Genomic DNA, 25655 nt, shown 5'->3' with positions numbered 1-25655 from the left:
TACATTTTAAAAATTGGTATCAGAGCCAAGTTAACGATTAAGGGTAACACTTTCTTTTTAAGTAACACTTTTAGTGACACGTTTTTAAATTAATAAAAAACAAAAATCTGTAAATCTGTACAAAAGTACATCTGTACAGTAGATGGACCCTAATTTTATTAGTCGAATCATCACTGATGAATATAAAATCCTACAAACTTTAATTTACATCCTGTGTATGCAAGGCCAACTTTTACAATTGATAGCCATTGAGTTGATGATCCAAGTTTCAACTGAATCTTGACATCATTTTTAAATTTCCATGCATCAAGAGAGAAGTGTATTAAATATATCCTTTTAATATATTTTTAAATTATTATTCCTTTTAAACTACTATATATCTCTATATAATAGTTTAATAAATTTTGCAATAAGTAATTTTATGGTATACTCTTAAGTATATTTACATCTCTCTCACACAAGTTTGCATGAATTGAGTGTTATTTTTGTCGTAAAATTATTTATTTTAAAAGTTTAACATGATAAACAAAGATAAATTAAATAATTCCTTTTGTTCAAAAGTAATTATTATTTTATCACTTTAATATATTAAAAATTAATATATAGATATACATTTTAAAAGTAAAAATGAAATCAATTTATAACCAAAGGAATAATAAATTCTCTTCACTTTGGATGATTGCATCTAGCTTTTATTGTAGCGAGGGTAGTTGATCAGGTGAGATTTTTTTTTCTTTTATGATAAATAATGGGGATTGAAGAAATTTAATTCGTTGAAGATTCAAGACCTAAAAATAAAGTGGCTGGAGATTAGACACGTTGTCACTACTAGAGATTAGACTTCTTATAACTTTTTTTTTCAGTTAATATTAGTTAATTATTTTAAATTTTAGAGTTTAAAGCATAAACTTTAATTTTAGATTTTAAATTATAAACTTTAAAAAAATTAGTTAATATTGATTAACTAAAAATTAATTTTTTATATTTTTTAATTAATGAACATGGCAAAAAAAAAAAAAGACTAAATGATATATTGAATCAATTTGACAATTTCATTCACCACTATTGATAATATCAATTGATGAGCATATTGAATTTGTGGAAACCAATTAACCAAAGGTGGGGTTGTTGCTCATAAACTGTCCCAAGGCCACCCCTTATTGATTAATGATCAATCAATAATGCATTTGGTGAATCAACACCTATATATAGATTCTTTACCTAAATATATAATTTTGAACAATAATAATAATAAAAAAAAAAGTGAATTGTATATATACATAAAGGGTAATATGTGACATATCAATAGCACTCTATCCATAGTTACGTTATATGCATGGGATGTTAAATTTTACTTGGATCGTGTCCACATTAAGTAAAATAGTAACGAGTGCTAAGAGTAATATACACCATGTAATTTGATGTAGGAAGGGTTTACAATGATGCAATGCCATTCAACTTTTCCATCAATTTTTCATGTAGCTTAAAAGCAAAAAATACTTGAGACTTACCTTTAATTATTTTCTTATTAAAGGTGGCTAGCTAGATATTAATAAATAGTATCAAAATGTACACCAATTATTGTAACACTTCCTTCTAGGGTACACAATACCTAAATAACTAAATTCAACTTTTAACTTAGGGCAGTCCCACACTACAATAAATAAGCCAAATAAGTTCCATAATGGAGTTTTAACTTGACGTGAAAGTTACAAAGATAATTAATTATACGATAAGTAACAAAAAAATATTAATAAACAATTATTAAAATTTATTATTTTTATTTTATTTAATGTACGTTATAATAAATAAATACTAAAATAAAATAAAATAAAATAAAATTATTTAAGTTAATTGTTTTTATCTTTCTAAGATTACTGAGTTAAAAATATCTTAAGATACTTTTTATTATTTATGTAGAAATAAAATTTAACAATAATAAAAAACAAATAGATCATACATCAAAACAAGCATCTTCTAGTTACCCTAACCTTCAAGCCATCCTTCATTAAAAGAACAATTGAGTGACTAGGAATAGCTTGATGACCTTCCACCACATGAATATGATAATTGCACAAAATAGAAGCTGCCACCATCTTCAATTGAATAAAAGATATGTCCTTTCCCAAACAAGTTCTTGGACCCGCATTAAAACTAATAAACTTATAAGATGGCATATGAACAATACTACCCTTATTAGAGATCCATCTCTCTGGCTTGAACTCCAAGCAATCTTTTCCCCATATCTCTTCATATCTTCCCATTGCATACAAAGAAAGTAAGATCATTGTATTTGGATTCACATGATGTCCACTTGGGAGTATGTCACTTTTGATTGGTTGCTTCCTCTCAAAAGGAATAGGAGGAAATAGCCTCAAAGATTCACATAGAGCACCATGGAGATAAACTAGCTTTTTCACCTCTTCTATGCCTAAAACTTTGTGCTTCATTTCATCATTATTTGATCCAAAATTTTCTTTGATTTCATCAAGAATTTTGGTTTCAACTAATGGGTGCGTAGCAACAAGCCAAAAGAACCAAGTAAGAGCTGAAGTTATGGTATCTCTTCCAGCCACAAAAAGATTAAAAGCTGAGTCTCTTAAAAACTTGTCATCATTGACTAATAATGTTTGACTTTGACCCTTTTCTTGTTCTTGTTCTCTCATCATCATCAAAGCACTAAGCAAGTCAAGTTGAGCTTCATCTATTTGACTACTTTTGTTGTACTTGCTTATCTCTTCTCTCTTTGATGCTATGCATGAGTATATGAATTGGTCAAACACCTTACAAGCTTCACTCATCTTTCTCTCTTGACCTATTTGAAGCCTTTCTAGAAGCTTCCAAACACTCTTTGGAACAGCATGCCTATAGAATAACGACTCTTCAGCTTCATTAAAAGCCTTCTCACATGCAACTTCAGGGAACTCAATAGAAAGACAATTAGGATCATACCCTAAAACAATGTTGCAAATGTTGTCGAATGTGAAGCGATTGAAGATGTCTTGTAGATCAACCTCAACACGTTGTTGTAGCACGTGTTCTAATACAGGAATCAAGCTAGCTTCCACCTTCTTCTGAATCGTTTTCTCTAGAAAGATCTCGAAGCTTCTATTCTTAACCAAAGAAAGAAGCAAAGATCTATGGTACCTCCAAGTCTCCGAATCCGTGGTAAAAATACCATCTCCAAAAATTTGGAAGATGTCACGAAATTCAGAACCCTTGACATAGTTGTCAAAACTCTTGCTCATTATGTGATGAACATTGATGGGGTCACTAGTGACCAAATAGTTCATGTTGGTGAACCATGGTCCCATGAACTCGCCGGTTTTGCCTTCTTGTTTCAAGACATCGGTTATGAAATCATGGATCCGGAACAAGTTCCATAACACTATTGGTAACATGCCAACAATAGGCCAATCTATTAAGAGAGGGCTCTTGCAACATAGTCTCCTATGAAAGGAGTGTAAGAGGAAGCAAAGTAGTGCTGCCATTGTTGCAAAATAGAAAAATATGGCCATCACAAAATAATTTGAGAATGTTTATGTTGTTTGATGTTTGTGTTTGTCTTTGTAGTAGTGTTGTTATTCTTGTATCCCTATATATAAAGAATATAATGATAATATTCTAGGGTATTCAAAAACAGTCCAATTACATATTTTTTAAATTGTCTTTTATTTAATTTTTAGAAAAGATAATAATTTTTTAATTTTTTAAATAACTCATACGTAAAAATAAATATTTTGAATTAATTAAATAATAATAAATTTTTTTAAAAATTGACCAAAAGACAAAATTCTAAAAAATAAATAACATTTTTGATTAAAAATGATGGATATTATATTGAATTCGGCAAAAGAAGCTGCTTGAGACTTAGTTTTAATCTAATGTGTGCTTTAAAGATTTTATCAAATCAATTATGCTGTAAAATATTAAATAAAATATAAAATATATATTAAATTAAATATTCGACATATCAATTGTTCACATTGTATAATATTCTCATTGTCTACCTATTCTCATTTGATTCGATTTACTCATGCACAATTAATAATGATTGGATGTTTAGTTCACTAGATATACAGATGGTTATCTTAATATTAAGGTTTAAGAGATAATTTTAGGTAGAATATTTTTTTATTTTATTGGATTAATTTTAAAATCCATTATTCATATTATTTACAAAAGTCATTCTTTACCTCGCAAATTTTTTTTTTGCATATAACATTTTTGTAATTTTAAAGCACACGTTAGATTAAATATATTGGATATTGGAAAAGCTTCCACATTCCTTCAGATTAGGGGTGCATATGGGTTGGGTGAAGTCGGGTTTGATGTGATCCAGATCCGATCCGAAATATACACGGGTCTATTTATTATATTCGAATCCGACTCTAAACCCGATGAAACCAACACACTTTCGGGCCACAATTATACCGGATAAAAACTGGGTAAAAATCGGATCAGTAACATTACATTACGTTGATATCTTCTTGTTAACTAGCATGTAAAAAAATCTAAATTTTCAAGACTTCAACCATTAATTGACAAGGTAAAATTTACTTAGAAAAATATAATAAGAACCAACCCTTCTTTAAAATTAAAGCATAACCACAACCAATACTAAAGTATAATCACAATTAATACTAATAATTATCTAATAATACCAAATATTTAAATCAATACAAATAATACAATATTATGCATTAGTCTAAAATCTTATGCATTCTAAATATAAAACATTAACTTATAATCTTATAATAACTAATAACACAAAATATTAAAATTTACAATACTTAAATTCCACATAAGAATAGCCATAATCGATTACTAATAACACAAAATATTAATTGTGCATGATGACCGAATCACCAGGCCAACTTCGAGTAACCCGAGTTATGCTTCGGACCCGACTCAAAATAATGACCGAGTCTATTTTTATAATCTTTACCTGACCCTAAATTCAGTGAAATCACACTAAATTAGTCTCTAAAATATTTGAGACCGAACTAGATCTTCGGGCTGGACCAGTCCATATGCACCCCTACTTCATATGATGATGTGGCTTGGCAAAACTCGTTATTGTTGGATTTGATTTATTGGAAAACAAATCTAAATCGTTAAGTGTACTATACTGGCCCTATGAATTAAAAGTGCGATGTTTACTAGACAATTCATCTTGTCCACAAATGATGTTTTAAGTGAGACATATATGATAAATTTTTGGTGACTAGACATATATGATAAATAGTTAAATACTATATTACTTAATCTTGTGCCTTAGGTTAATTATTATATTATGTGATTAATTCAATTTTATTTTATTTTATTAAGGAACGGTTAGGAGTTCAATTTTTGTTTATTTGTGGAAGTGAAGTACATCTTATGATTAAGTGTGTGTTTGGATTGTGGTTGGTCAAATTGGAGTTTGAATAAAAGCTATTTTATAAAATTGATTTTGGATAAAAGTAAGTTTGTGTTAACATGATTTATGTTTGGCAATTTTTTATCAAAATTGATTTTGATAAAATAAATATTGTTTGGATAATATTAGTTAAAATCACTTTTAGATAGATAATTACTTAAAAGGACATGACATTAAATTATAATATTATTTTTATATACATGTTTAATTTTTTTATACTTTTTTTAAATATATTTTTTATATAGTATATTTTTAATATTCTTAGTACTCTTTTTTAGTATATTATAATTTTTAACTATTATTATTTATAATTAATTTTTTTATTTAATTTACTTTACCCAATAATAAATATAATACACAAAAATTATAACTATAAAAATATATAATGTCAAATAAAAAATTAATAAAAAATATAAATAATATATAATAAAAAAAAGAGTTCATATAGAGAGAAATGATAAGAATTTTATAAATAATGCAATAATACATATAAAGGATAAAGTTGGTAAAAGAAAAATAAATATTGAAGGTATTGACTAAAAGCACGTTAGTGCAACGAAGAAACTAGAAATTATTGGTTTTTGTAAAGGTGATTTTATAAACAAAATCACTTCTGTATTTGTAGAGAAAAAAATTAGCCAACAAAAAAGTGAAACTTTCAAAAAGTTATAACGTGTTTTTTTCCTTCAAACGGTGGTTACCAAACACGCTGTAAGTGTTTTGGCATGTTTCTCTTATCTCTTTAAAAAAAACCTTTTGTAACGAAAAAAATTAATCGATTTTATTAATTGATCGATAGATACCTTGGTAGTGAGGCCTATGATTAGAAAAAGGAGAAAGAAAAGTCATTCGCTGGAACATTCAAAGAGTCCAGCATTTAATACAGAGACCTAAATTATTGGTTATCTTCAATTAAATTACTTGGATCACCTACGTTACTCTATTTGGTATTGATACGACCGTTATACATCGGTTACGAGTTATAGCTCGGAAAACGTCTTGGTAACCGACAAATTACTTGAGCCGAGTTTATGGCAATAACTGGCCTTATAATCGGTTACGTCCGTTACGCCTTAAACGGCAGGTCTAGGAATATGACTGTTATGATATTCCGATTATAAAAAGCAATCAAGGAGAATCGGTAAAGGTAGACTTTTCTTGACTAAACAATTCTTAAGAATAATTCTACAAAACTAACTTGAGCGTCGGAGTACTTTTGCAGGTACTTCCCCCCCTTTTTTGTCCCTTTGGCTCTGCTGGCTGGTGGTGGAATACTACAACTCGAGGATAAGCTCGGCCTACCACTGCTCGGGAACGATCTATAGTTCGGCTATAATCAGGCAAGAACATTTGGCGCCCACCGTGGGGCCCGAAGCTTGAAGTCCCTTTCTCTCAGGCCCCAAATACCTCGACGATGGCTGACGCACCTCCTCCCACCCCATCCGAGCTGCTTCGTATGGTGACTGAGCTTCAGCAGGCAAATTAGCGCATGGCTGAGGCCAACGAGCACATGAGAAACGAGAATCAACAGATGCAACAACAGATCGAGCAATTAATCAACGCCCGCATTGAACACGGTAACGATCATAATGAGCGGAATAATGACGAGGAACACCGCACACATGTTTCGGAGACACCTCAGGATGAGGAAGGCGGCGGTCCACATGACAGCGAAAAAAGAGCCGAAACCGATAGGGACGAGCTTGACAATTCCACAGGACCATTTACGGCGGACATCATGAATTTCCAGCTACCTAGGCAGTTTACTCTACCAACAACGTTAACTCCTTATGATGGATTGGGAGACCCAAAACAACATATTAAGAAATTCCGATCAATTATGATTGTTAACGGTGCATCTGATCCTATTCTATGCCGTTGTTTTCCTTCTTTTTTAGATGGTCCTGCACTTGACTGGTTTTGCTCTTTGCCTGCAGATTCTATTTCCCGATTTCAGGAACTGGCAAAGCAATTTGAGGATCACTTTGCAGCATCCGCTATTTACCTACATGACTCGGACTATTTGACAACTGTTAAACAAGGCCCTCAAGAAAGCCTGAAGGACTACATCACCCGTTTTACGAAGATAGCGATGAGGATCCCCGACCTTCATCCTGAGGTCCACCTACATGCCATCAAGAGTGGGCTCCGCCCAGGAAAATTCCAGGAAGCTATCGCGGTAGCTAAACCAAGAACCCTGGCCGAGTTCCGTGAGAAAGCCAAAGGACAGATAGACATCGAAGAACTCCGTCAAGCTCGGAAGTCAGAAAAGTCGGCAACTGCCAAAGACGACGAGAGGCCCCGAGAAAGTAGAAAGAACTTTAAGCCAGTACCCCGATACGAGTCATACACACAGTTCAACACCAAACGAGACGACATTATCAAGGAGATATTAAACTCCAAGCTGATCAAACCTCCACGGAAAGCCGGGAGTTATCCAGAGCCAAAAAATGTTGATAAATCCAAGTATTGTACGTTCCATCAGAAGTTCGGTCATACAACCGATGAATGCATGATCGCTAAAGATCTCCTCGAACGTTTAGCGAGGCAGGGACACCTTGACAAATTCATTGTAGGTCACATGCAAAAGAGATCAACTTCTGCCGCGGAACCATCCTCGGTAACAAGTCCATCGAAAGACAAGGAGAAAGTTCCCACTCAACCCCGGGGCGTGATTAATTGCATCTCCGGGGGCTATGCAGGAGGAGGACACACAAGCTCGGCACGAAAACGCACATACAGAGCCATGCTCGCCCTGGCGGATACGACCAACAATCCTCGGCTGACACAAAAAGCACCTGAGATAACGTTTTCTCCAACCGATTATCATGCTCATGACACGAATCTTGATGACCCTGTCGTCATCTCCATCCAGCTGGGAGATTTAATAGTTCGGAAAGTACTGCTGGACCCAGGCAGCAGCGCCGACGTTTTATTCTTTACTACATTTGAAAAAATGAAATTAAGTACTAACATTCTACAACCATCTGTAGGAGACCTGGTCGGCTTCTCAGGGGAACGAGTCCCAGTCATGGGTTCAGTATGGTTACAAACCACATTGGGTGAACAACCTGTATCTAGAACACATGATATTCAATACCTGGTGGTTGACAGTTTCAGCCCTTACAACCTTATTTTAGGGCGACCCTTTTTAAACAGGTTTGCCGCAATTGTATCTACTGTCCATCTTTGTATCAAGTTTCCTCTGCAGGATGATACAGTAGCCATCGTCCATGGCGACCTGCAAGATGCTCGGCATTGTTACAACACTAGTTTAAAGCCCATCAAGAGAAATAGCGACAGACGTGTAAACTCCATAGGCGCAGAACAGCCAATGCTTACCGACCTGGATCTTCGAGCCGACCTTCAAGATCGCCCTCTCCCCAATGAAGAGCTGATAAAGCTTACCTTGACAGATGATCCAACCAAATTCACCTTTATTGGTACAACCATGCAGGGCGAAGAGAAAGACAAACTAATCAACTTCCTACGACGGAATACCGACCTATTTGCCTGGACGTCAGAGGACATGCCAGGAATTAACCCTTCTGTTATCACGCATAAGCTCGCCATTAATCCGGCAGCCCGACCAGTAGCCCAGAAAAAAAGAAACCTCGGCACAGAAAAAAGACTGGCATCCATGGACGAGGCTAAAAAGCTAATAGATGCGAACTTCATACGAGAAATCAGATTCACGACTTGGCTAGCCAACATAGTAATGGTAAAAAAACATAACGGTAAATGGCGTATGTGTGTTGATTTCACTGACTTAAACAAAGCATGTCCAAAGGACGCATATCCTTTACCTTCAATTGACACTTTAGTAGATAACTCTTGTGGTTATGGTACATTGAGTTTCATGGATGCATATTCTGGTTACAACCAGATCTTTATGCATCCATCAGACCAAGAAAAAACCGCTTTTATTACTGAATATGGTAACTATTGCTATAACGTCATGCCCTTTGGCTTAAAGAATGCAGGAGCAACATACCAGCGGCTGATGAATAAAGTCTTCAACCAACAGATCGGCAGAAATCTTGAGGTGTATGTTGATGACATGGTCGCCAAGACAAAAATCGGAGAGAGCCATGTCGACGATCTTACTGAGATATTCGGTCAAATTCGAGTTTACAACATGAGACTTAATCCAGAAAAATGTGCCTTTGGTGTCCAAGGTGGAAAATTCCTCGGATTTATTCTGACCAGCCGAGGAATTGAGGCCAACCCGGAGAAATGTCAGGCGATTCTAGATATGAGCAGCCCAACAAACATAAAGGAAGTGCAGAGACTGACAGGACGACTAGCAGCACTGTCCAGATTCTTGCCATGTTTAGCATCCAAATCGGCGAGTTTTTTCCACTGCTTACGAAAAAACACAGTTTTTCACTGGGATGAAAACTGTGAATTGGCGTTTCAAAGCTTAAAACAATTCCTTTCTAAACCACCTGTTTTACAAAAGCCCAAAGTCGGTGAGCCCTTATATTTGTATTTATCTATCACTGACATATCAGTTAGTGCTGTCCTTGTTGCAGAAAACAATAAGACTCAACAGCCAGTCTACTTTGTGAGCAAATCACTCCAGAACGCCGAGCTTCGTTACCCGAAGTTAGAAAAACTGGCTTACGCCCTCGTTTTTTCAGCAAGAAGGCTTCGTCCCTATTTTCAGAGTCACACGATCAATGTTAGGACGTCTCAGCCATTACGCCAAATACTCGCCAGACCCGAGCTTGCCGGACGATTGATCAAATGGTCCATCGAACTTTCCGAGTTCGATATCCACTACCAACCTAGGTCGTCCATAAAGTCACAGTATTTAGCTGACTTTGTTGCTGAATTTACAGGACCTACCCAAAATGAGGATTCCGAGAAATGGGTGCTATTCGTGGATGGAGCATCAAACCCACAAGGAGCAGGTGCAGGGATACTTCTGGAAAACCCTGAGGGAGTCATATTTGAACATTCTCTTCGGTTTTCCTTCAAAGCCAGTAACAATCAGGCTGAATACGAAGCCCTCATTGCAGGGCTCAGGTTAGCAATTGAATTGCAAGTCACTAACTTACATGTTTATTGTGATTCTTTGTTAGTCGTTCAACAAGTAAATCAGCATTTCCAGACAAAAGATCCTATTCTACTAAAATATCTTGAAATTGTTAATAAACTGATTACTCGTTTTTCCAACATCGAAATTACCCACATAGAAAGAGATCAGAATCATAGGGCAGATATACTATCTAAGTTAGCTACTAGTCAGTCGCATAACGCTTCACTTTTGCAGTCAACTTTACAGGAGCCGAGCATAAATATGATCGGCAACCTTCAATCCGATGATTCTTGGCAAAAGCCATACATCCAATATCTCAAAAATGCTAAATTTCCGCTAGAAGTAAAAGACATTAAAAAGTTTAAACGACAAGCATCATTTTTTACATTATTGAATGACGAATTATACAGGCGAGGCTACTCTCGACCATTATTAAAATGCTTAGACAGATCCGAGGCCGAAATAGCCCTAGCCGAAGTCCACGAGGGCATCTGTGGAATACACTCAGGCGCCAGAAGCTTAGCACGCAAAATTCTCCGTGCAGGTTTTTATTGGCCGACCATATGGGAAGATAGCCAGAAAAAAGTCCGAGCTTGTGAGCACTGCCAAAAGCACGCCCCGGTACTTAATATTCCAGCCGAAGAGCTACACCAGTCAACGGTAAGCTGGCCATTTCATAAATGGGGAATTGATATCCTCGGACCTTTCCCCACGCACCCAGACAGGTAAAATTTTTAGTTGTGGCAATCGATTACTTTTCCAAATGGATTGAAGCTCAACCTCTAGCCAGAATTACATCGGTACAAATGATATCATTTGTTTGGCAGCACATAATCTGTAGATTCGGTATACCTCAACATATTGTGACTGATAATGGTCGCCAGTTCATAGACCATAATTTTCAGACTTTTTTGCAGAATTTAAAAGTTAAACAACACTTTTCTTCAGTAGAACATCCTCAATCCAATGGTTTAGCAGAAGCTGCCAACAAGGTCCTCCTCCAAGCTCTAAGGAAGAAGCTCGACAACGCTAAAGGCCTTTGGGCCGAGCTTGTTCCGGAGATCTTATGGGGATACAATACTTCGGTACATTCAACAACAAAGGAAACACCATTTCGTTTGGTGTATGGATCAGAGGCAATGATTCCGGTTGAGATATCACAAAGCTCCTTGAGAACACAACATAAAGCCCATGATGAAGCACGCCGGGCCGAGCTTGACTTGATCGAGGAAGTCCGCGCTATAGCCACAATTCGGCAAAAAGCATTGCAACAACGAATAGCTCAACGTCATAACAAGACTGTCAGGCCACGATCATTCCACCAAGGCGATTTGGTATTACGAAAAACTGAAACAGCCCGCAAGCCACCTTCCCACGGCAAGCTCGCCGCAACATGGGACGGACCTTATAGAGTACGTCAAGTGATCGGTAAAGGTGCCTATCAGCTAGAGGAACTAGATGGAACAACACTTCCTAGCACTTGGAATGTTACCTCATTGAAGAAATACTACAGCTAACAAAGGTGCAGCACGCTAGTACTCTTTTTCCTAACTTGAGATTTTTCCATATATGGTTTTGCTCAAGAAGGTTTTAACGAGGCTAGCTTACCTATCTCAATTGTAAAGGTACTGCACTAAATAAAATTTGTTTTAGCATATCTATATATAATTCTACATATTTCGTATCCATTGTCTCTCATTACGATCTGGCAATATACACATCTATATATCATCGGCCAAACCTTAAGTCGCATTGATAACTCATGCGCAAACCGCCGCTGATAAAACCTTAATCAGCATGTCAAATTAATCAGACCCTCAGATGGGAATACATAAAAGTAGGATTAACCACATCCTAATCCAACGGATATATCAGATAACAAAATAAGCAACGCCAAAACCATAATGGCCAAAACAGCTATACGTAAATCATCAAACAAAAAAACAGTTCTTACAGGAATAACATCATTCCACTTTAAAACAAACAAAAAGATAACCCAAAATGCAGCCTAATATCTTAGTCAGCCAAATTATCGTCACCTTCTTCAGCTTCATCTTCATCGTCAACTAACTCACCATTCCGAACTACTTTACTCGGATCCATGGCAGTAAAATCGCTGCCAGGAAACAAAAACTTAGCCTGAATTACCGCACGTTCAAAACCTTCTGCAAAAGCATCTAGGACATCAGTCTGCCGACTAGATTCCATTTGCTTCAATTTCATCGTAACCTCGACGATTTGTTCACTCATAGTACTCAATTCACCCTTCTTCTTCTCTAAAGCCTCAGAAACACTTTGATGCTCTTCCTTCTCGACCTTCAATTTCTCTTTCACAGCAGCTAACTCATTCTCAAGCTCGGAAAGCATATTCTCTTTCGTCTCAAGCTGACCTTTTAACTCTGTGCTCTCAGATGCACATTGTAACATTTTTCTATGTCTCTTTTCCTGGCTCCGACCAATGCTGGCCAGCCGAAAGCCCAAAACCTGCATTATTGCAAAACCAATTAATTGCTTCAAAAAAAAAGTATATATATATATATATAATAAAATTTTACAACACAGCAGACCTGCATGAATTGGTCTATTCCAAGATCTCCTACTTCATCAATACGAGTAACATCAGAAGCAGACTGCACAACTTCGTCCGCCACCACATTAAAAGGAAAATTCTTGTCCCACAGTGACGAACCATCACCCTCTTCCTCAAACGAGTGGAGCTTCTCTTGCTTCACGATAAAATTCGCCAATTCGTCAAGCTCAACCATTTTTTTCCCCTCCTCCAAGTTTTCGGACTTTCTCTTCTTAAACACGATACCTTTCTTTCTCGGAATCGGTTGATTCACCTCAACCTCCCCTTCCACTTTTTCCAGGTTAGAGGAGGAACCTTCAAAGTTTTTTAACTTAAAACGAGCCCTCATACTCGACGCTGAGACCCCAGGATATCTACCACCTGAAAACAACAAAACAAAACTCTTAGCAATCAGAGTTTAACACAGAACATATAATCAACAAACCCTTACCCAAATATTCAACTACTGAAGCCCTATTTTCCTCCCAAGGCAACAAGTTAGAGACAGATATCAACCCGCCCAGATCAACCATCTCCATTAAAAAATTGATAATACATTCATTCCGCGGCGAAATTAGTTCAGGGCCCAAAATGTGATTAGGATGACAACACCAGAAAAGAGGAAACTGTTCGCCGAGATTCTCGTCCAAATAGAACGGAAATTCCTTCTCCACCGACCTCACTTTAAAAAACATCTCTTTAAAGTCTTTGAAAGAGGATTTGTATAATTTAAAAACAGCAAATCCGGGTGTACTGTTCAAATTTACCCAGACACCTTTCCAAACACCTTTTGCTTGAAAAAGTGAGAAAAAAAGCTCTACCTCAGGTTCAATACCCAGGAACTCCATTAATACCTCAAAACACTTTATAAAAGCCCATCCGTTAGGATGAACCTGGGACGGAGCACAGTTCATCTGTTTCAATATATTACATTCAAATTTTGAAAACGGTAATTTCACAAACAACTCTTCAAGGATACAACTATACAAATAAAAACTTTCAAAATCCTTTTTTCTGTGATAAACCCTATCCACACGGTTACACGGAATCAGTTCGATGTGAAAACCGGGCCTCGTTACTTTCTCTAAAGATATTGCTCTAACACTTTCTTCATCAAAGAACAGAGAGGCCCTTATTTTCACATCCTCACCAACCCAACCATACGATCCATCGTCTTCTACCTTAGGCAGTAGCTTTACTTTCGAATCACCCATTTTACTTATCAGACGGAGAAAAGAAGAAATGAAGAGAAGGGAGAGAGCAGAACTTCTAACCTCTTTTGCTCATAGTTAAAAACCGCTTTCAGAAGACAAAGAGACTAAAGCTCTCGAACCCCCACACGGAAGTACCTAAGCGTCACTTTCTAAGCCACTCATTTCAGAAACCGTTTTCAATTCCAAAGTTTTAATCTTGACCCTTCATTTAAAACCACATTCAATGGTATAAATTACACCTTGGAACTCACACCTGCATTGAAGGGACAGGTATCATCATTAACTGTCCCAGTAACTTTTGCTATACTGTAATAAATACACCCCACTAGATAAGTCAAGTTGAACTGGGGGCTCCTTGCGCCGAGCTATAACTCGGTCAAAATCTAATTTCAAAGCTCAACCTGCCTCATCTAAATCCAGGCCAAGCTTGGGGGCTGTGATACGACCGTTATACATCGGTTACGAGTTATAGCTCGGAAAACGTCTTGGTAACCGACAAATTACTTGAGCCGAGTTTATGGCAATAACTGGCCTTATGCCTTAAACGGTAAGTTAAGGAATATGACTGTTACAGTATCTCGGTTATAAAAAGCAATCAAGAAGAATCGGTAAAGGTAGACCTTTCTTGACTCGTTAATTTCTAAGAATAACTCTTCTAAACTAACTTGAGCGTCGGAGTACTTTTGCAGGTACTTCCCCCCTTTTGCCCCTTTGGCTCTGCTGGCTGGTGGTGGAATACTACAACTCGAGGATAAGCTCGGCCTACCACTGCTCGGGAACGATCTATAGTTCGGCTATAATCAGGTAAGAACAGGTATAATATACTACTGTATTACCTAGCAATTATGAATGATCTAAGTGTTCATATTAGGCGTAGAGATTACTAATTGGTGAGTTAAAAAGATCGGAAATTTTAATTTTGATAAAATCATAATTAAGTCGGAAACAAGTTATAAAACACTCTGATATTTAAGTCAATAATATTTTTTAGGTGTTATTTTAGATTAGAGTTTATCAGTCGAATTTTTTTTCTTGTACCTGCCGCCGTTATCTTATAACATCGTATTCTCATTTAACTATTATTACAGATACCATTATTTGTTCAGAACACTAAGTAATTTGGATTGCTTGTAAATTGGTAATTCATATTATCCTCAGGACCCATGTTTATGATTGGTCAATTGTTATATTTAAATAGTAAGATCTCAAAGAAGATACATACAAATAAATTTACATAATTTGTTCTTACTTGGAGAAGAGCTATACCACGAAATAAGCATGTATTGTAATAAGATGGTTGGTGGGAGAGAAGGACGGATGGATGCATGCATGAAATTATTGATTTAATTTGTTTCTACAATTTTAATTTTTATTGTGTCGGTTTATTATAAAATCTTGTGGAGCTTAGAGGAACCGCCAAATTCAATTTATTGTTGGTGTAATAACCATGTGCCTGTTTTGATGATCAAACAGCGAATGAATATAATGTGACTTAGTTAAGTGGGGTGTGTAGGGATAAGGGGGTTCGTGAGTTATTGTTGGTTTTTGTTGCAGTTCAATTTTCACTCATTAGTGTACTTGGTTCTTAACTTTTTCCATTCTAAACATTTGTTGAGATGTCATATATAGGGTGAATTCAGTCACAGTAAAAGGTTTGTACAATCATGTGCCATCTTCCATCATAGCTTTCATGTAACACAAGAATCTTCTCCACCAGATACACATCAATCATCCTATTCAACATTTAACGAATAATACTTTACAACTTACATACTCGAGTTTTAGATTGTATACAACCAACCATTTATGTACATTCTCCCATCAACTTAAATTTTATAGATATAAAAAATTAGTGCAAAACTGACCGACTATAAACTGAAGGTTAAATTGCCATAGTTTGACCGTTTTATCGTCACCTGTAGTAACCAGTGTCACTCCACTCATATCCCACTCTATCGTCGCTTGTAGTAGCCAGTATAATTTTATGGCATAGTATTAGAATTTTGTATTTAAAATATATAAATTTTGATTCTTGATTAATTAAAAAAAATAGTATAAGACAAATAAAAAAATATATACGCAAAAAGAATAATTAAACAAATCTTAAAATAAAACTATTACTTAAAAATATATATTTAAAATATAATTATAATATTATTTCTTCTTATCCGCTTCAACTTTTAAGAAAAATGGTATAATTGGAACCTTATTAATGACTTGGCAAATAATGCAACTCTTTCCACTGCGAGTCTCCCATTATGATGAGGCTTCAATCCAAGGGACTTACCAGATTTTTTTCTACAATCCCATCAGGCCCATTTCTGCAGACTCAGTCCTGATTTTCAAAATTTTCAATTATCAGTTAATTTAATAAAAGAAAAAAAAAATTAACCAATTTAGGTTGGTCAACTAGTTAACTCACTTATCTATTTAAATAAGTATCAAAAATTTAAATTAACTCTTAATATAGTATTGAGAGTTTAAATTTTATTTTTTTATATATATAATAATTTATTAATTAACTATAAATTTTTAAATTGAATTTTAATCTATAATAGATTCATCTTTATCTTATTGAGTTGGAAAATAATGTAAAACTAAAAAAATAAAAGAAAATATATTTTATAAAACCTCAAAAACATGAAAGCAAGGCAGCTATATATTTTAAAGGGAAAAAACAAAGAGAAATTGAAAAGCACCCTATCCCTTCAATATTTAATTAATTTCTAGTAACATAAAACAAAAAAACATCATCTAATGCTCACTTCCCTTCTTGGCTTTTTGGTCTGGTATGTTAGCCCACCTTATTTGACTTTCGATTATATATACGGTAATATTAGAGAAAAAAAAATAGAACTTGCCTTATTTAAAATATATTAATTATTACAATAATTAATATATTTTAAATAAGATAAATTTTAACTATTTTTAATTAATCTTTGTTTTGTTATCAAATATTTTTGTTATATTTAATATCAAATCAATAAACTCCATGTACAGTATATGATAATATGAACTCAATTATTCGTTGTTTTAATTCGTGCTCTGAATACTAACTTTGATTCCTCTCTAGAACTTTTGAACATGTGAATTCATGAGAAATTAAATAGAAATTCAGAATAAATTATCCTACATATTCTCCAAACATGAACTAGATAGATACTCTATAAATATGTAAGGATTTAGAAATTATTATCTAATTAACACATTTATATAGTAACAATCTAGCAGCTTTTACAACTCTTAAAATTAAACATCACAAATTAAAACTTATATTCATCTAATTACTTGCACCGTCTTTTAGTTATCCTAACTTTCAAACCATGCTTCATTAGAAGTACAATTGAAAGACTAGGAATAGCTTGATGATCTTCCACCACATGAATATGATAATTGCACAAAATAGAAGCTGCCACCATCTTCAATTGAATAAAAGATATGTCCTTTCCCAAACAAGTTCTAGGACCCGCATTAAAACTAATGAACTTATAAGATGGCACATGAACAACACTACCTTTATTAGAGATCCATCTCTCTGGCTTGAACTCCAAGCAATCTTTTCCCCATATCTCTTCAAACCTTCCCATTGCAAACAAAGAAAGTAAGATCATTGTATTTGGATTCACATGATGTCCACTTGGGAGTATGTCACATTTGATTGGTTGCTTCCTCTCAAAAGGAATAGGAGGAAAAAGTCTCAAAGACTCACAAAAAGCACCATGGAGATAAACTAGCTTTTTCACCTCCTCTATGCCTAAAACTTTGTGCTTCATTTCATCATTATTGAACCCAAAATTTTCTTTGATCTCGTCAAGAATCTTAGCTTCTACTAATGGGTTTGTAGCAACAAGCCAAAAGAACCAAGTAAGAGCTGAAGTTATAGTATCTCTTCCGGCTACAAAAAGATTAAAAGCTAAGTCTCTTAAGAATTTATCATCATGTAATTGATCTTCTTCTCTCATTAAAGAAGTGAGCAAGTCAACATGATCATGAGACTCGTCAATTTTTGTATACTTACTTAACTCTTTGCGCTTAGTTGCTATGCATGAATATAAGAATTGGTCAAATATTTTGCAAGCTTGTGTCATCTTTCTCTCTTGACCAATTTGAAGCAATTTTTGTAGCTTCCAAACACCTTTAGGCACTACATGTCTATAGAATATGGATTCTTCAGCTTCATTAAAAGCCTTCTCATATGCAATAACTTGAGGGAGATCAATAGCAAGACAATGAGGATCATACCCCAAAATGATGTTGCAAATGTTGTCGAATGTGAAGCGATTGAACACATCTTGTAGATCCACCTCAACATGTTGGTGTACCACATGTTCTAATACAGGAATCAAATCATTTGCCACTTTCTTTTGAATCGTTTTCTCTAGAAACATCTCGAAACTTCTATTCTTGAAAACAGAGTGGAGCAACAGTCTGTGGTATCTCCATCTCTCGGAATCTGTGGCGAAAATACCATCCCCAAAGACTTGGAAGATCTGGCGAAATTCAGGGCCCTTGACATAGTTATCGAAACTCTTGCTCATTATGTGATGAACATTCATGGGGTCACTAGTGATCATATAGTTCATTTTGGTGAACCAAGGTCCCATGAATTCACCGGTTCTCCCATGTTGTCTCAAAATATCGGTTAAGAAATCATGGATCCGATACAAATTCCACAATAGTTGTGGTAACATTCCAAGGACAGGCCAATCTATTAGGAGAGGACTCTTGCAAGATAATCTCCTATGGAAAAAATAATATAATAAGTAGCAAAATATTGATGCAGTTATTGCTACATAGCAAAAGATTGCTGTTATCATCATAAAATCAACAAAGATAAGTGTGTTTTGATGAGTTGGTTGTATGTTTTTGTGTTTTTATATATTCTCGCATGTCATATATATATATGTCAATTTTTTTTTTACTAATCACTATCAATTATTGTAGAGGTGGTCCATATAAAGATGATGTGTTTACTAGGCAATTCATGGAGTCCACAAAGTCACAAACGATATTTATCCTAACTGCGTGATAGAGATGTAATTAAAATCAATTATTGTATGTACTACGAACCAATAAGCATTAAGAGTGCGTTATTATCTCTAGTTAGACCCACCTGCTCTATGGATGTCTCACCAAAAAACACAATATCATCAGTAAAAGAGACGTGATATAGTTTTAGTTAAGGTGATCATAAACCTTCTCAAAATTAATTTTCACCGCCATATAACTAATAGGCCCCTTTTTACTTTTATAGTATGAATAATTTCTTGGGCCATTATAATGTTCGCACTTTGTCTCCATGAAATAAAAGTACACTGAGATGAATTAATCAACTTTGGCATTATCACTTTAAGTATAGAGTGCAATTTAAAAATAATTTTTAATTAATTAATTAGTATAAAATACAGTTTAAAAATATTTGTTGATTTGTTGTTAGTTAAACTCCTATTAATTTTTTTAGCAGGATTGTTATATAATTAAGGAGTTAGGCCTATATGACTCATCATGGTGACCAAGAAAATTAAATCTCAGCCCAATATTGTCAAGTTTTTTCTAAAGTTGAGAAGGCGAAAGTGTTGCATTGGAAGTAACCCTTGACATGTAATTATGAAGAGTCAGGTCTATGACTCATCATGATGACCAAGAAAATTAAATCTCAGCCCAATATTGTCAAGCTTTTTAAAGCTGAGATTTTGGAATTAGATTAGGTTTTGCAAAATTTTTTGTTCACATTAAAAATTAGCACTACATATTTATATATATTTAATTTAATTTATACATGTCACTTCACATATTTTCTAAACTTTTCTTACCGCACATTAATATTTGTAGCCATCCTAGTTATATAGTTATATTATTAGTGTTGCCGCCGTATCTACCGTAATTTTGTTCTTCATATATATATGTAACTAATTAATTTGACACAATTTCAACAAGGGAACAGAGGAAGATATAAAGTTTAATTTTTTGCCTTGATCAAAAGAAGTACTTTGGGGAGTGGTAACTTCTCATAGATTTGGAAACTATAGACTATTTCATTGTTGCCAATGGAATTAAGTAAATGAGACGGTTAGTATGATCTTCTATAAAATAATTTTTTTGTCTTCATATATTTATATGTTATGACTTCGTTCAAGTAAATTTTATTAAAAAAAAATCTACTTTATTTATAAATTGGTTTCTTAAAACTTATTTTATTACTCTTTAAAGGTATTGCATTTACCGTAGAATATTAATATTTATTTCTCATTATCTATTAATTGAACAAAAGTGCTTCTATTTTTATTAATTTTTTTAGACTTTATATTTGATGGATTAGAGTGGTTTGAGGAAGGTGTATGCAATTCTTTCCGAGACTTTTACTGGATTTTAACATTCTTTTAAGTATAATGCATTTCTTTTTATTAAAATCTCAATTGTCGACATTTTTCTGTCATTCAATCAACTTGAAAAATATATGTTTCATAATTTAAAAGAATTGATAAAAACTAGAAAAGATTTTGGTTTAATTAAATTGAATTTTGATAAACATGGAGCAGTTAATTTTTTGTTTGCGGCTTAACCATATGATGCTTTGATGAGATAGTTTCATTGTGATTTTAGAGTTTGTATTTTGAAAACTTTTAATTAATATGCATGCTCATTTTTGTTTAAGCTATATAAATTTTTTTATCAATTTTTCTCTAGCAGCTAATTTGGTTCTTAGCCTGCTCTTTTTTTACATCTCACGTAAATTTAAAGTAGATAACCCTTATATCTATTCTTAAGAGGATTTCAAATTTCTAAATGTTTTGCTCTGTAATTCCAAATTTTAAATCTCTTAAGTATTTTTTAGTTGTACCAAGAAATTGATTGTATCATTTTACCTTTCATGAAGGTAAAAGTTCATGATTTAAAGGTAGTGATAAAAAAATCATTCACAAATCATCGTCATGGGAGACCTACGATGAAGATCTATCTTTGTACCATAAGATATGTTGTGAATTTTAGCAATTGATACAATTGAATCCTCTATTTTAGGGATTAGAGAGAAAATTCCAGGGCAGCTTGCTCATGATGGCTTGAGAGTCCTCATAAACTTATAAATGCTTTTGGACTTGAATCTCCATTTTAATCATCTAGATCAGTACATATCGAACTAGGATATAAGATGTTTATTATGATCAATGTAATGCATCTATTTCTGATATATCACCATTTTTGGTATTAATATGCCTGCCAAAATAATTTCATTCTCGGGTTTATTATTGTCTTTTGATTTTCTAAAATTTTTCCGTTTAAATTCTAGAAGTAGATGACATCCAAGTTGTGTCTGTTGAAGAAGATAGAATGGGAGTGGGTAGAAGATGTGAAGAAATATATAGATTGGTTAATTGAAAGTCACTTTGAAATCACTTCCAGCCTTTAAAAGCAAATACATAGGCGAGGTAAAATGTAAAAGTAGTAGGCATTCCATTTCCTGAATTATTCCTACATTTTGGTGTTCCTTGGAAGTATCTATTAAGTAATTTTTTATGAAAATTTGCTTTGCCCCTTAAAACAAGAAAATCTATATTTGAACAATAGCTATTATTAGGATTTTGAAGAAAATTTGGTGTAATTTTCTAACTAAATGTGCCACAAACTCCAATGATTTTGAAGAAACACTATGGTTTTTCTGGAAAAAAATTTAGTGACTTTTTCATTAAGAAAAGATTAATTTGTTTAGGGTTGACTTTGAACACACTTCTATATTAACACTGTATTCTTTGTCTTTCTCAAAATTTTCTTTTGGTTAGATATCTACCTTATGTCATATTATTGTCAAGGTGCTTGCTTACATAGTGTTGATGAGCATTGTTCTTTCTGTTTTCGTACTTTTTATTTTTATATTTTCATGTGTATATTTTTTTACTCAATTGTAAAAATTATAAAGTCATATTAATTTCAAGCTGAGAATGGACTTCAAGAATGTGATATATTTTCATTATACCGTAAAGAGATCAGTTTATTGTTCAAAATTATGTATAGATGGTCCTTTTGGTTCTACTTCTCAAGACTATATGAAGTATGACATTGTAGTACTGACTACAGATTGGCTTTGGTGTTGGACCCACAACTTGCATTAGTATCCATAAATATGTAGCTACGTAACTATACATTGATCATGTTGGGGCTTTTATATTTTTAATCTGCTTTCTATTTTTTTTATGTTATAGTGCATAATACTAAAATTCAATTTGAAGACCATCTTTTTTATTAAGTAAACATAAAAAAAAAAAACAGCTACATAAAACCTTCCCTTATTTCTCCTAATTTAGCCCATCTTTAAGTTTAGTAAATGTAGCCACATGACAAGATAGTTAGGAGTATTTATGGATCGAATTCGATCTGGATATCCACGATATTTATTCGAATCTGATCCGAAAAATTATGGATATTGATTCGATCCGTATACTAATAGGATCGGATGCAGATTTCATGTAGGTATTCGTATATCTGCAGATCCGCAAAAATAAATAAATAAACAAGTAAATATTCTTTTTATATTTTATTTCATCTAATAATTATCATATATGGTGTATTATTTAATTTTTATTATTTAAGAAGTGTTTAATAATATTTTAAGAGTAAACATGTTTAAAAAGTGAAAAAAATAGACTTATTGATATTTTTTTAATAACAATAAACTTTTTAAAATATTTTTATATTTGTGGATATATTTGAGATCCGAACCAATCTGATTATTTTAGTGCGAATCGAATAAAAATTTTTGTCATATCCGATTCGATTCGCGTTTATTTCTAGCCGCTTTAGAATATAAAATATTTTTATATCCTTAATATTTTTTAAAGTTTTAAATTAAAACTAATTCAGTCCTAACTTCCAATTTATTTTATTTTGAGTTTGGATGAAATTTGCAGATCAAACTCCTCAAGAACGAAAAAATTAGTAAAATGATAAAGTAAAAAATTAATCACTTTTAAATTAAGATAATAAGACTCACATATGATAAAAATTAATTAAGAATACATAGTGTAATACCCTAATTTTCAACACGTCATGATCGTACCAAAAGTAAGACATTACTGATCGACCTGTTTTCCTTATTTACTATTTAATAATGACCATTCAGTTTGAAGCCGCAGGCGATTAGGAGTTTTATTTAAGTTAAGTTTATGTGTTGAGTTATTTTCATAGAATTCCCTCGTCTTTCTTATTTAAGATTTTATTTTGGAGGCCATTCAGATAAAGACGCCTAAAATGTCTTTTTTTAAAGATGTTTCTATATTGTGTTTTAATTGGTTTCTGTATAATTTATTCGGTGTTCCTCATCACATATTATTAAATTCCTCAAAAGATTTTCTTTCCAAAAATAATAAAAAATATTTAATTTGGACTAATCTGAAAAAAATAATTTCTTTCTAATAGAGTGTTATTAGAAAATTAACATTATAAAAACTAATTTCAACCAATATGATATAATAGGTTATTAAATATATTTAATACAAAACACATTGAATACAAATTTTTATTGAGTTTAAATTTTAAATAATTTTTAATTGAATTTTGAATATTTTTATTTTAAAGAGTTAGAATATTTTAACATTATTTTTTTCGTATCTTTTTAATTGAGTCTTTGATTTTTTAAATTATAAACCTTGTTTATAATTAAGATTAATGTTTTAACACCACCAATTAGTCACACATATAAAAATACAAGAACAATTCTATTGTCATAATTTTAATCTAACTTTATAAGCAATACAATATAATGAAACTATATAAAAGTAATATAACTAAATTTTATCTACATCTATAGTCACATTTCATAAATAATATAATTAAATTATATTTATGTTTATATTAAAATATGAATAAAAATACAAAAAATTATCAGGATGATTTTCGTTCATAATTTTTTTTATTATTTTTGTTGTGAAAAGTTTAATTATTTTAATAATTAATGATTTTTTTAAAAAGATAATTGAATAACACAAAAAAAGTCTTATTAAGAGTAATTTATTTATATATGATTAAAAAATAATTGAATAATGATATACGGTAAAAAATTAATATTATTAAAAAATAAAAATAAAATTTATTTTTATATATCGTTTTTGTCCCTAACGTGTTCGTCCTATTTAAGTCTCTAATGTTTCAAAATTGTCTCAATTTTATCTTGCCATCAATTCCGTTAACAGAATCCTAACGGCAGGACAACATTGAATCAATTTTGAAACGTTAGGGATTTAAATAGGATGATTTAAACGTTAGGGACAACTTTGAGACTTACCCTAAACGTTGGGGATAAAAACGATGTAGGGACGCCCATCTTATGATATGTGTTCAAGAGGACATTTTTGGCATTTTAAAACTAAGGGTAGAATGGTAATCTTGTCTTGTTAAAGGATCTGAATATTAAAAGAATTATATATATATATATGAGCAAAAAAAGTCAAATTTTTTTAAAGAAAATAGCAAAAAAAGTCAAACTGTTTTAAAGTAAAATTTTCTTTTAGTATTTGATTAAATATTCTTGTATTTAGTACTTTTTTTTTGCACTTCCTCTTAGTTAAAAATATAATCATTATAATTTTTTAGTTATTATTGCTAGGGGTGTTTACAGATGGGATATGGCTGAAATTTTGATTCAATCCGCAGTAAACTTATTAGATCAAATTCGATATTCACACTTTTTATGTTTGGATCAGATATCAAATATATCAATAAAACAAAAAATATTAAAAAATATTTTTTTATAAAAAAGTCAATAAATTTTTTTGTTTACTTTTTTAAACATATTTACTTCTATCTGATTAGAGTGTGGATCCGATTCAATTCAATCCGATCATTCTTATAGATCAGATCATATCCTTAAATTACATATCAAATACGGATAAATACTGTAGATTTATATGGATATGATCTAATCTATGAACACCCCTAACTACTACTATAGGTTCATTGTTGCAAAAGAATGCTTCTTTTATTATAAACCATTATTAGATCTTAATTACTATTAAAACAACTTAATTGTCAACAAAGAGATAATACTTATTGGTCTCTGAAATTTTTCAATCCGACCGAAAAACTAGTAAACCATACTAGATCGGTTTACTCCTTGGACCGTTTAAAGAATAAAACCGGTGTGAACCGTTAAGAACCGGTGCAAACCGATCTAACCAAACTGGTCTGCTTGAAAATTTTTTTAAAATGTCTCCACAAGGTCTCGAACCAAGAACCTTGAAGTAAGAGCAACCTCTACTTGCCACTTAACTATTGCACTTCTTAGTAATATATTTGACAAATACTAATTATATAGTATACATAAATATCTAATTTAATTTAATTTTTGTTTTTTCTATTTTTAAAATTAATTATATTTTAATTATATACAATTATTAATATAAATATAAATTTCAC

General features: G+C 32.8%; 1 protein-coding gene across 2 annotated transcripts; it reads right to left on the bottom strand.

Annotated features, from left to right (window-relative positions):
- Nucleotides 1–1878: 1878 nt before the first annotated feature.
- On the bottom strand, nucleotides 1879–19101 carry LOC107490004 (alkane hydroxylase MAH1). Of its 2 annotated transcripts, XM_052262452.1 has the most exons (2): nucleotides 17829–19101; nucleotides 1879–2256 (listed from the first exon to the last, which is right to left on the bottom strand). In XM_052262452.1, the coding sequence occupies exons 1-2, from the start codon at nucleotides 19067–19069 to the stop codon at nucleotides 1962–1964; spliced, it is 1536 nt and encodes a 511-aa protein (XP_052118412.1). In that variant the 5' UTR covers nucleotides 19070–19101; the 3' UTR covers nucleotides 1879–1961. The 2 variants fall into 2 exon arrangements, with proteins under 2 accessions (XP_052118412.1, XP_015966262.1); XM_016110776.3 differs by lacking the exon at nucleotides 1879–2256 and having other exon boundaries at nucleotides 17397–19101.
- Nucleotides 19102–25655: the final 6554 nt, after the last annotated feature.

The sequence above is a fragment of the Arachis duranensis genome, chromosome 5 (assembly GCF_000817695.3).
Source record: "Arachis duranensis cultivar V14167 chromosome 5, aradu.V14167.gnm2.J7QH, whole genome shotgun sequence".
NCBI lineage: Eukaryota > Viridiplantae > Streptophyta > Magnoliopsida > Fabales > Fabaceae > Arachis > Arachis duranensis.
Note: the sequence above shows the minus strand (reverse complement) of the source record. Positions and strands in the feature narration are given on the sequence as shown.

Coding starts and splice junctions, on each gene's coding strand:
- LOC107490004 (XM_052262452.1), bottom strand. CDS start 19,069: ATGATGATAACAGCAATCTTTTGCTATGTAGCAATAACTGCATCAATA. Junction 2,257..17,828: donor TCTTTGTTTGCAATGGGAAG/GTTTGAAGAGAT, acceptor TGCAATGGGAAG/ATATGAAGAGATATGGGGAA.